The sequence below is a fragment of the Salmo salar genome, chromosome 10, assembly GCF_965601325.2.
Source record: "Salmo salar chromosome 10, fSalSal1, whole genome shotgun sequence".
Taxonomy (NCBI): domain Eukaryota; kingdom Metazoa; phylum Chordata; class Actinopteri; order Salmoniformes; family Salmonidae; genus Salmo; species Salmo salar.
Window position 1 is genome coordinate 81,471,980 of NC_138300.1, and position 13,000 is coordinate 81,484,979.

Here is a 13,000-nt window from a genome sequence, read left to right on the forward strand (position 1 = left end):
TAAATTCTCGGACAACCCAAAGATTCCTAGATACCCTTCCAGACTCCCTCCACCTATCCAAGGATGTCAGAGTACAAAAATCAGTTAACCATCTAACTGAGGAACTCAATTTAACCTTGCGCAATACCCTAGATGCAATCCCACCCCTAAAAACAAAAAACATTTGTCATAAGAAAGTTGCTCCCGGGTATACAGAAAATACCCGAGCTCTGAAGCAAGCTTCCAGAAAATTGGAACGGAAATAGCGCTACACCAAACTGGAAGTCTTCCGATTGGCTTGGAAAGACAGTACCGTGCAGTATCGAAGAGCCCTCACTGCTTCTCGATCATCCTATTTTTCGAACTTAATTGAGGAAAATAAGAACAATCCAACATTTCTTTTTGATACTGTCTCAAAGCTAACTAAAAAGCAGCATTCCCCAAGAGAGGATGGCTTTCACTTCAGCAGTGATAAATTCATGAACTTCTTTGAGGAAAATATCATGATCATTTGAAAGCAAATTACAGACTCCTCTTTAAATCTGCGTTTTCCTCCAAAGCTCAGTTGTCCTGAGTCTGCACAACTCTGCCAGGACCTAGGATCAAGGGGGACACTCAAGTTTTTTAAATAATATATCTCTTGACACATTGATGAAAATAGTCATGGCCTCTAAACCTTCAAGCTGCACACCGGACCCTGTTCCAACTAAACTACTGAAAGAGCTGCTTCCTGTGCTTGGCCCTCCTATGTTGAATATAATAAACAGCTCTCTGTCCACCGGATGTGTACCAAACTCACTAAAAGTGTCAGTAATAAAGCCTCTCTTGAAAAAGCCAAACCTTGACCCAGAAAATGTAAAAAACTATCGGCCGATATCGAATCTCCCATTCCTCTCAAAAAATGTTGAAAAAGCTGTTGCGCAGCAACTTACTGCCTTCCTGAAGACAAACAATGTATACGAAATGCTTCAGTCTGGTTTTAGACCCCATCATAGCACTGAGACTGCGCTTGTGAAGGTGGTAAATGACCTTTTAATGGCATTAGACCAAGGCTCTGCATCTGTCCTCGTGCTCGTAGACCTTGGTATTGCTTTTGATACCATCGATCACCACATTCTTTTGGAGAGATCGGAAACCCAAATTGGTCTACACGGACAAGTTCTGGCCTGGTTTAGATCTTATCTGTCGGAAAGATATCAGTTTGTGGATGGTCTGTCCTCTGACAAATCAACTGTAAATTTTCGGTTTTCCTCAAGGCTCCGTTTTTGGACCACTATTGTTTTCACTATATATTTTACCTCTTGGGGATGTCATTCGGAAACATAATGTTAACTTTCACTGCTGTGCGGATGACACACAGCTGTACATTTCGATGACACATGGTGAAGCCCCAGAATTGCCCTCCCTGGAAGCCTGTGTTTCAGACATGAGGAAGTGGATGGCCACAAATGTTCTACTTTTAAACTTGGACAAAACAGAGATGCTTGTTCTAGGTCCCAAGAAACAAAGACATCTTCTGTTGAATCTGACAATTAATCTTGATGGTTGTACATTCGTCTCAAATAAAACTGTGAAGGACTTCGGCGTTACTCTGGACCCTGATCTCTCTTTTGAACATATCAAGACTGTTTTAAGGACAGCTTTTTTCCATCTACGTAACATTGCAAAAATCAGAAACTTCCTGTCCAAAAATTATGCAGAAAAACTAATCCGTGCTTTTGTCACTTCTAGGTTAGACTACTGCAATGCTCTACTTTCCGGCTACCCGGATAAAGCACTAAATAAAATTCAGTTAGTGCTAAACACGGCTGCCAGAATCTTGACTAGAATGTGATCATATTACTCCAGTGCTAGCCTCTTAACACTGGCTTCCTGTTAAGGCAAGGGCTGATTTCAAGGTTTTACTGCTAACCTACAAATGCATTACATGTGCTTGCTCCGACCTATTATAATCTCTACCCGGCACAGCCTGAAGAGGACTGGCCACCCCTCATAGCCTGGTTCCTCTCTAGGTTTCTTCCTAGGTTCTGGCCTTTCTAGGGAGTTTTTCCTAGCCACCGTGCTTCTACACCTGCATTGCTTGCTGTTTGGGGTTTTAGGCTTGGTTTCTGTACAGCACTGTGTGACATCAGCTGATGTAAGAAGGGCTTTATAGATACATTTGATTTGAGTTGATGTTTTACAGATCAATACATGTATGGCTTTGTTCCAAGAACCAATGGGAAACCAAAAACGTACCTTCCCACAACTTCCAAGGAACCAAATGTGCTATCTGGGTTGTAACTGTAATAGATTAGGCCTACATTTAGAAAGTAACCTACCCAACCCTGCCTGAGAGTGAGTAGTAGGTTAAAACAAGAAAAACAAATGTACCTAAACAAATCATGCTGTAGATGATGATTTTCATCTTGACAGACTTTCCAAATAAAGAGAACTGAAATGTTGCAAACATATGAATGTACTTCATGGTGAATCTACTACTTTAATGCAATCAAATATTCTCAAATTCAATTGATCAAGTATACTAGTGTACTGGAGACAATGCCAACAGGACTTCCTTATGATGGTCCCTCGTTCAACATGATGTTCCCTATATACATGCAATAGAAATACACAAATTGTCTTATAAAACAGCATTGCAACTGTGATATTATGCAAGATACAAAAACATATATAGGATTTTTTTTAAATAAATCGCCCTCTCCCTTTGACACCGGATGTGGATATATATATATATATATATATATATATATTTTAACTACAAGCAGCAACCCCTGGGATAGTGCATTGGCGCTACACAAACCAGCGATGGGAAAGAAAACTCGCACAGGAACCGGAGGACGCAGAACAATACTGCAACTTTCACCACCTCGAAGCGGGACAGGCGGTGGAAGAGAAGACGCTTTAGGTTCCGAAGGTAAAAACACCATCATATTTTACGTTTTAGTTTATGGTTGGTGGATGATTCGTTCAAAATCGGGCCCATTTTTCTACTGATCAACACTGAAGAGAAACTAGCTAGCCTAACGTTAACTAATTGGCCTCGCCGCTGACGTAGCCTAGCTAGTTGTTCAAAATGTAGCTGGCTACGTTAGTTACCTATATTCCGGAAATATATGCATTGCTTGACTTGGTTACTATATTTAAATAACTGGTTGCTCTTTTCGAAACAATGTATACCAATGCTATTTATTTATTTATGTTGGTGTTTTCGGTTTCTAAATAGTGTTAACTAGTTAGCATGTTAGCATATTGGTCAAATAACGATTTGTAGTGGCGCGCGGCCTCTATTTCGTGAACAAACGCCGCAATGCATACACCAGCGAACTAGCTAGGCATATCAATGGTAACGTTTGCGAATTAATAGACTCACTCTACTGAGGCATCTGGTCAATCCAGACTATATATATATATATATATATATATATATATATATATATATATATATATATATAATTAATTTCAGCTACTTTGACAATTGCATTGATGCCTGTTCTGCAGACGAACACGAAGGTAACGGTGATGGACACAGTTTTCTGAGAGAAGTAACAACAGAAATGAGGATCCCAGCAGTTAAGGCCACAGGTAAGATGTAACTTTGTTAATGTACCCATTTGTTTGCAAGCTTGTGTGAACTCGTGAACGACTGGGTTCAAACCTGGGTCATCCTGCCATAAGACTCTCATCCTGCCATAAGACTCTCATCCTGCCATAAGACTCTCATCCTGCCATAAGACTCTCACCCTGCCATAAGACTCTCACCCTGCTGAGCTCTAGCCAAGTAGCTATATCTCAACTCCACTATACCATGTCCATGGAGTTGAGCGCAAGTGTTTTTGGAGTGAATCTCTGACTCGAGTCGCTGTGCAGTCAATTTCCAAAATGTATATTCTTACACCCTTACCATGTACCCATGTTTGTCATCTGTTGCATGGCTATTCTTTGTTAGCTAAAATCCATACTTTTTAACAAAACGTTAATCAAATATAACCACAGACTGTTTCATTGTCGCTCTTGCTCTAATGGCAACTGAGCGTGAATGTGCATGTTCCGATTGAATCTGAGGAAACAGTCAAGTGGTTTTATTTTATTACCATTTTATTAAAAGTTTTGGATTTCAGTAAACAAAGACACGCAACAGAGGACAAACATATGTACACGATAAGGTTGTAAGAATTAACATTTTTGAAGTGTTGACTACATCACCTGACCTGTTTGTTTCTTCCCAGAGGGTCTGTCCCTCCTGGGGGCCTATGAGGACAGTGATGAAGAAGAGGATACAGACTCGCAGCCTTCCACCATCAGGACCCAACACAACCAGTCTGCAGACATACTCGCCAACTTCATGGCCGTCAGTATAAAAATGCTGTTTTTCTGTTTGTTTCATAGTATTTTCTCAGTCGGCTGTGTTCCTACCTCTCAGAGTCAGTCAGTGATGTGATGAACTGTTTATGTTTCCATTAAGCTGTGTCACTGACATTGGTAGTGTAAATCCTTCTCTGCACACCACAGCTTTGAAATAGCTTCTCACTGAAGAAAATATAACTTAGGCCTTGACATCCTTTTAACTTTCAACCCATTGTTTTTATGTCGGAAATTTTATAATCGTATTGGAACTTGGAAAAATCAAATTTATAACAAAAAAAACCCACATATTTTTCTACAATATTATGGTGATATCAGGGCTCTTTTCCTAGTTGTCTTAGAATGCTATACACCTGCGATTGTCTCGTGTAGGCCTGTATTTCTCTGCTTTGTTCATAATGTCTTTAGACAGGTGGTGTCCTTCGACAACCTAATTTAATCACTGCCCCCCCCCCCCCCCCCCCTAGGAAATTGATGCCATCACCACACAGCCGGGCTCAGAGGAGCCCACAGGGGATCTGTCGGCCCCAGCACCCACCCCACCACGTCCAGAACCCAAAGCCCAGCAACATGCCTCTGAGACTGGGACAGAGCCGGAGAGCACTGGGGCCGACTTCCAGTATGATACCCATACTTCACTAGCTGGAGGTGACTTTTTTGTATTTTATAAATTGCATAAACTTACCTGAGAAGTAGCAGTTAGCCTAGCCATTGTTTGGGATTGTGACGTGTTAAGTGTGCTTTTTTGAAGAACTGGAGTTCCTTCCTTATTTGTGTTTCCTGTCCACCAGTTGGAGGATTGGAGATGGGTGACTGGCAGGAGGTGTGGGATGACAACACAAGTTGTTACTACTACTGGAACACTCAAACCAATGAGGTGGCTTGGCAGCTGCCTTACTACCTCGCCCACCAGGTGCAAGGCCTGCAGCAGTACGCAGACAGGTGAAGTGTAAAAATGGATGGTACTACATAATAATATACAAATGTTAGTCATACACAAGTGGTTTTGTATTTTACAGCATGACTCTGAAATGTGTATTTTCTACTTAGAGTTGACAATTTCACCTGCTTTATATTTCATACCCTGTAGCTCAACAGTCAATGGCAATGGAGCTACACAGAGTGCAGGTTACCATGTTGAACAACACTCCACTGCCGTCAGTGCTCCAATGTCCAAGACAAAAAAGAAGGCGAGTTAGGAGTATTTTTGTGCACTCAATGATTGTTTTAATCCAAACAAAGAACTCAACTATCCATTCATTGGCGTGTGTGTCTATAACTCTGAGTATGTCTATCCTCTGACAGGAGGTGATGGAGAGCGTGGTTGCCCTGACCAGTGAAGAAGAGGAGCGTCATGGTGTGGCCGCCTCCCTCCTCGGTCCCCTCATCCCCGTAGAGGTGAAAGAAGCGGAGGAGAAGTGGAGGAAGAGGCTTGTAGGAGGGCTGGAGGAGAAGGAGAACAGTCTGGAGGATAACTTGCCAGGGTCCCCCGCTCCCCCCCTGAATGAGCCAGACACCCCCACGCACCCTCTGAGAGACCAGCGCAGCAGGAACCAGTCTGTGGAAAACTCTGAGGAAGAGGAGACGGAAGAGGACACCATGGAGCTGGAGCTGGCTCTGGAGAGGAAAAAGGTCAGCCTAAGTTTTTATTCATCCTTTATTAAACCAGGGATGTTGACATTGACATCTCTTTCAAGTGAGTTTATTCACTGAGTGTACAAAACATTAAGGACACCTGCTCTTTCCATGAAATAGACTGACTAGATGAATCCAAGTGAAAGCTATGATGCCACCTGTTAAATCTACTTAATTTAATGTAGGTGGAGGGGACAGGTTAAATTATTTTAATACTTGAGACATGGATTGTGTATGTGTTCCATGTAGAGGGTGAATGGGCAAGACACACGTTTTAAGTGCCTTTGAACGGGGTATGTAGTAGGTGCAACGGTTGTGTCAAGAACTGCAACGCTGCTGGGTTTTTCACACTCAACAGTGTCCCGTGTGTATCAAGAATGGTTCACCTCCCAAAGGACATCCAGCCAACTTGACACAAATGTGGGAAACATTGGAATCAACATGTCTAGCATCTCTGTGGTTCGCTTCCGACACCTTGTAGAGTCCATGCCCTGACAAATTGAGGCTGTTCTGAGGGCAAAAGGGGGTTCAACTCAATATAATGAATTTGTCCTAAATGTTTTGTACACTATGTTGTGATTTTTATGAAAAGGTCACAGCCCAGAATGTTGACACAATTAAATACATGCAGGATTAATAGTGTACCTTTGGGAGTTATCCTTTACAATGACTCGAACATGAACATTTGTCCTCTTTTTATTCCTCTGCCCCCTAGGCTGAGTTGCGGGCGTTGGAGGAGGGTGATGGCAGTGTGGGGGGCTCCAGCCCCTGTTCTGAGGCAAGTCAGGAGGCCCCCGAGTTCTGTAGCGTGCTCCTGAAGAAGGCCAAGTGGAAGACGGCCTTCCTTAGAGCAGCCAGCCCCGACTCAAACAGCAGGGGCTCAGATACACGGGAAGACCCCGACACAGGTGAGTGTCTGGAGAACAGTTAGAGTGCAAACTGGTCCGGATACACAAATTCTTGTCAGTTTATATCATTAGATTGTTCTGATGTGGTTTGTCCTAAAATGTAAACACTTCTCTAGGTCTTTTGATCCGATATGCTGCATAGACCAACTCTGTCATACAAATGTAATGTGTAGGCGTCATCTTAATACTAGTCCTCTTGTGTGTCTTGCAGCACATTCCAAAGTCCCAGAGAATGCCGGGGAAGAGCAGGAGAAGGAGACCGGGGACAAAACGTTAACCAACGTGCCACCAAAAGAGGAGGTGGAAACTCCGGAGCTCAAGGTACGGAACCTTTTTAACTACTCCCACACCGATTTAACTCTCAGTAGTAGAGCCTGAGCAGGAAAAACCCAGAGTGATAAAATAACTGGTGGATAACATTTTTTTTAAAATGATCAGTTTCAGATCGGAGAACTTGCCAACACCTTAACCAGCAAGATGGAGTTCTTAGGGATCAACAAGAAAACCATCTCTAACTTCCAGCTCCTTCTGTTACAGACTGAGGTGAGATGACCATGACCTGTTTATTATAGCTTACCTCCAGTCACAGTGAAAGCCTATATCTTTAGGTCCAGATTAGATTATCTTGGCCTAGAAACCACACTAGTTAGCTAGCTGCATGACTCTCAATGGTGAGAACTTTCACAGACCTTTCAGACTGTGTTTACTAGTCACATTTGCAGGTGTGATTGCAGGGTACAACCTTTGAGCACCAACATGCAGGACTAAGTCAAATTAAAATAATACAAATGGTAATAAAAAAAACAAGAATATACTGTAAATAGAAATAGATCCTATTTACATAATCTGTACTGAATGACTGCAATTGATCATTCTGATGGGCGATGTTTATTTTTTTTAAATACATTTTATAACATCCTCATTTTAGAAAAGAAATGTACATGCCTAACCGTCATTGTTCTCCCCTCCCCATGCTTCTCTCCCTCTCAGACGCGGATCGCTGACTGGCGGGAGGGGGCTCTGAACGGGATCTATCTCCGCCGTAGGCTGCAGGAAGCCGCCGAGCACATAAAACATTACGAACTTAACGCCGCCCCTAAAGGCTGGTCCTGCCACTGGGACAGGTACGCGCTCCTTACCTTTAACATCTCTAAACACCCCCCCCACCTCCCCAAACCCAGTGTGACCACGACCCCCTCAGAGCTGGGGTCGCCATCTGTTTAACCTGATATGAGGGAGAGATCTTAACCAGTCCCAGTGGATGAAATGAAACAGAGACAGACCCTCAAGGTTTCTGTGATTCAATGCTGGCACTGTCAGTGGTGATATGGGAGCAGCCATACAGGCCAGCTTGATCCCCTAACACTATACCACCAGATGCGGAGACGGGACCCCTGTCCTGTCCACCCATAGCCCAGACTCTGGCTCTTGTCTTTGAGGGGCCCTCTGTAGACTGTTTGGGGGGTCCAGTCAGTGGAACGGGGGTACGGTAGCTAGGAAGGTGGTTGTGTGCACTTTACAGGACTACAGCCCCCAGAATGCATTGCTGGGCGAAATGAGTGACAGATTGAAGCCCCGGAAACGAGGAGTGTCAAAAACATCAGTTAAAGCGAAGACGGAGCGTTGACGAGGACCCAGCAGGTCAGACCAACTCTATTTCATATGTTTCCTGTTTTTAATTTTTATTCCTTGATTGACTGAATGTATTGATAGTTCTGATGTAAAAAAAAAAAGAAGAAAAAAAGTTGTTGAATTGATAACTGCTGTCTCTTTTGCATCTATCTATGTTTGGGGGGCTGTATGTTGTCATGACAACCATTATGTGGACCATTATTCTGAACGTCTGAACACTGCTTTGACGATCAACTTTGCAGGACCCGAGCTGATAGGTTTTGGTTTGTTGATTTGGTTTTAAGAAAGTTAAGGTGGGTTCACCATCAATGTCCCCCATCACGATCCAATCTGGCTCTTCTCCTGGATGGCTAACCTGGCTGTCCAGCCCAACATTTCCCCTCTCCTGCCCCCTACGGGGCAGTCCCCCCAGGGTGTACTGCGACTCAGCTAGTTATAAGGCCAGCTGTTGAGACTCTGCCTTGTATCTCTGTTCTCCCTCCTAGAGAGCACAGGAGGTATTTTTATACCAATGACCGCACCAATGCCTCCCAGTGGGACTTCCCAGCTGAGGAAGAGGAGGAGGAAGGACCGGAAACCACGTTGTCCATACAGGGGGAACCCAAACCCCCGCCCGTACCCGCTGGTGGACTCGCAGTTGCAGGTCAGTTCTCAAGACCCCTCACCATTCTTTTTTAAATCCCCTTATTTTCTCCTGAGTGACAGCCTCTGTATCTTTAGGTCCAGATTTATCGCTTGGCCTTGAAACCACGCTAGTTGGGTAGTTGCATGACTCGATGAGAACTTTCGCATAACTGTACTGAAGGACTGTGATTGCAAACTATTTTTCTGAAGGGAGACGGACATGCATAGAGCATTAGGCTTAGTAACTAACTAGCAGGTCTTGCGCTATGGAACCTGCCACAGTCATATGTTACTAAATAGTCAGTATTTGGTGAACCTTACTCTCTTCTCCCCTCTGACAAAGAAAATGGGTACATTTTCTACATTTTCTATCATATTGCAGGAGCTTCAGTCTTCTCACCCGTCGTCTCCCCTCAGCCTAGCCTTCCCTCCTATTGGTCTATGCCTCAGCCCCCACCTCCCCCTGACCAGCCCCCTCCCCCGTCCGACATCCCCCTGCCTCCCCCTCCACCCCCGGAGTCGCCTCCCCCGCCCCCTCCTCCTCCCCTGGAGGATGATGGTGAGATAGAGGAGGTAGAGATGGAGGATGATGACTGTGAGCCTCCAGCACCAGGAACAGAGCCTCCCCTGGGTGTCGGCGGCATGAAGGTATGGGACCGTTCTACACATCCAGACCTCAAGTCTCATCTCAGTAGGCTTGTGAATAGACTAACCAAGCACACTTTCTAGATGACAGCCTAGTCCGGCAGTTGTCAAGTGCCAGTCAGTGGACCTGCTGGTTTTTATGTTAACATGACTCTCTCAATGATAACTTTCACAGACCTGTACTGAATTACTGTGATTGCAAACCATTTTTTTGTTTTTGATGGGAGACGTGCATAGCGAGCATTTTGTTGGACATTAGCATAAGCTTTTACTGTAAGCTTATCTTTTTGTCTTCACTCAGGTTGTGGAGCCTACAGCTTCCCTGGTTAAGGGTCAGAAACGCAAAGCTTCAGGAGCAGGTCAGCTGACCAAGGCAGTAACAATCGGCAGCAGCGCCATCCTCTATACACAGGCCACGGCAGGTAAAAAGCTATGATATCATTGAGTCGGTGTGCCTGCTGGTTTTTCATGTTAACCTGATTCTTTAAAGTAGCAGGACTTTCAATGATGACAACTTTCACAGACCTGTACTGAATTACTGTGATTGAATGATTTTTCTGATGGGAGATGTAGGGCCCTAGTGTATCTCTGTATAGGTGTTTGGCTGTTAAATTGCAAACCATAAAATGTTGTGTGTTCCTTTCTGTGTCCTCAGTCCCTGTGATGTCAGGAGCTGCCTACTGGGGAGTGTCTGCGGTAGCTGCACCTCCACTGCCTTCTGAACCTGCGGCCCCACCTCTCCCACCTCCCCCTACTCGCCCCCCGCTACCCCCCACTCAGCCCCCCTCTACCCTGGACCCCACAGGGCTTAAAACACTGCCCACGGACAAGACCAAGAAACTGAAGAAGGATAAGGTGGGCGTCTTTGATTTATACAATGGCATCTGTTCTATGCATTGATAAGGAAAAAGGATGGTACAAGATTGGCACCGTCTAATTCGATGTAATAACTATATTTAAATTGAAAGCTTTCTCCTAGTTGAATCCAACCACAGTGACGCTCTTAAATGACAATCCCCCATTGTCTCCTTTATTCCCCTTCCCCACATCCCTGGTTGCTGTGTCCAGTCGAAAAAGAGCAAGACGAAGATGCCGTCCCTGGTGAAGAAGTGGCAGAGCATCCAGAAGGAACTGGACGAGGAGGAGAAGTCTAGTTCCAGTGACGAGGACAGGGACCAGCTCAACAAGAGGGGCATCGAGGAGTGGAAACAGCAGCAGCTACTCACGTAAGTGGTTCCCCTGAACTACTGTGATTGCAAGCAATTTTTCTGACGAGGACAACTTCTATCAATCTTATTAATAAAGCCCTTTTTACATCAGCCGATGTCACAAAATGTTATACAGAAACCCAGCTTAACCCCAAACAGCAAGCAATGCAGATGTAGAAGCACGGTGGCTAGGAAAAACTCCGTAGGAAGAAACCGAGAGGAACCAGGCTCTGAGGGGTGGCCAGTCCTCTTCTGGCTGTGCCGGGTGGAGATTACAGTACATGGCCAAGATGTTCAAACGTTTCTAGATGACCAACAGGGTCTAATAATAATAATCAATCATCAGTGGTTGTAGGGTGTGCAACAGGTCAGCACCTCAGGAGTAAATGTCAGTTGGCTTTCCATAGCCGAGCATTCAGAGTTCGAGACAGCCGGTGCGGTAGAGAATGTCAAACACTTTTTGTATATTTTAACTTCAAAAAGTTTTGGGGGTGAAAATAATCTTTCTTACCTCATCTTTTGGGTTGCAGGGGAAAAGCTGGAAAGAACGCAAACTTCGAGGCTTTACCTGATGACTGGCGAGAGAGGCTGTTGAAGAAGAGGAAGATGATGAAGAGCACGTAACACGCACACTTCCCCCCCCCCCCCCCCCCGCCTCCACATATACGTGTGTGTGCACACGCCATCCTCCCCTAAATCCTTACTGATACGAATCAGTGGACTATGTGCACTTTTTACGCTTTCACTGTCATTTTGAAACGGTTTGAAAAGCCCCTCATATCTTGGATCAATACATTGGATGGGTTTGAATGTTCTTTTTTTTTCTTCTGTAATACCCACTATTGTTTTTACATGTTACCTTGGAGACTCTCCCTACCAAGCCTCCCTCTCTGCTTGACCTGTTTTAAAGCATAAATGCTGTTTTCTGTGAAATGTTTGGGAATGCTGGAGTTTCTAAACCTTTGTTTATAGTGGAGATCAACTCTTTATATGTAGTTATGTTCTTTTGACCTCCCCCATGTCCTTCTTGCCCATTTTCATCAACTACGATCAATAACACCTTCCTAATAACTCTGGTCCATATTCAGTTTTTAATGTTGCTGTATCGCCCTCTGCTGTTACTCTGAAGTATCAAGGCAGGGCAGAAGACTGCTGGATGCTTCAACTATAGTGACTGACAGTACTTTTTTTTAATTCATGGTATACCCTCAACATATCCTGTCTGATTTATGACTAAAGATAGGATCTTTAAACGGCATATGCAAGTGCGTTCTCACATGGTCCAATAGTGGAAACCGCTTCATTGCAGACCTTTTCTCTGCACAAATTTGAAGTAAAGCCAGTAGGTGAAATGACCAAGCAACCCATTTCCCAGCTCACTATTTTTGTCTTGTCTTTTCCCTTTGTCCGGAGTTGACAAATGCATGATGACACGCCAATAATACAAATATGTGCCAATTGATTTATCATATCATACTATTTGCATAAATATATTTTCAATTTGAGGTCTTTCCCTGTGCTGAAAATCAAGTATAGTTTGGTGGCAAGGGCAGTGTCCTGTTTTTTTTTGGGAGCAGTTTTCAATTGTGTACATTGCATATGTCTTAGTAAAACGCCCTTGATGTTTATTATGATGTTAGGGGGGTGGGGAGGGAATGCAACAATATTGTATATTGTTTGGGGAAAAAATATGGGGTCAATTTCACGCCTTAAGTATTGAATTCAAAATAAAATAAATCGTAAACATCAGAAATAAAGTTCAAAATGTGAAGAATGAGAGAAGTGATGGATGTTGAGAGAATCGTTTGTAGATTTGTAAACAAAAGGAGCAAAACTAATTTAAAAGCAGAACAAATTATTTCAAAACTAATTTAAAAAGTCGTAATTTTAACTTTTCAAACAACCAACCCTATTGAATCCATTTCGCTCTTGCCTGCATTTACTACCTTTTGGTTAGATGACTTGGATCTTTGCTTTCACTGCCAGCTAATTTTTTTTCGAGTG

General features: G+C 43.8%; 1 protein-coding gene across 1 annotated transcript; it reads left to right on the plus strand.

The window, feature by feature from the left end:
• The first annotated feature begins 2,746 nt into the window (after nt 1-2,746).
• LOC106560997 (formin-binding protein 4) lies at nt 2,747-12,782 on the plus strand. The gene is made up of 17 exons (XM_014124513.3): nt 2,747-2,896; nt 3,481-3,564; nt 4,209-4,330; nt 4,812-4,992; nt 5,136-5,286; nt 5,435-5,534; nt 5,650-5,976; nt 6,695-6,887; nt 7,099-7,208; nt 7,326-7,430; nt 7,878-8,011; nt 9,005-9,162; nt 9,526-9,791; nt 10,090-10,210; nt 10,444-10,643; nt 10,857-11,014; nt 11,527-12,782. Exons 1-17 carry the CDS (start codon nt 2,788-2,790, stop codon nt 11,618-11,620), a joined length of 2,613 nt encoding a protein of 870 aa, XP_013979988.3. The 5' UTR covers nt 2,747-2,787; the 3' UTR covers nt 11,621-12,782.
• Nucleotides 12,783-13,000: the final 218 nt, after the last annotated feature.

Bases quoted from the DNA above. Each gene is read 5' to 3' on its own strand.
- LOC106560997 (XM_014124513.3), top strand. From the start codon at position 2,788: ATGGGAAAGAAAACTCGCACAGGAACCGGAGGACGCAGAACAATACTG. The intron at 5,535-5,649 runs GCGAGTTAGGAG...ATCCTCTGACAG, and splicing joins TGTCCAAGACAAAAAAGAAG to GAGGTGATGGAGAGCGTGGT. The intron at 11,015-11,526 runs GTAAGTGGTTCC...TTTGGGTTGCAG, and splicing joins AAACAGCAGCAGCTACTCAC to GGGAAAAGCTGGAAAGAACG.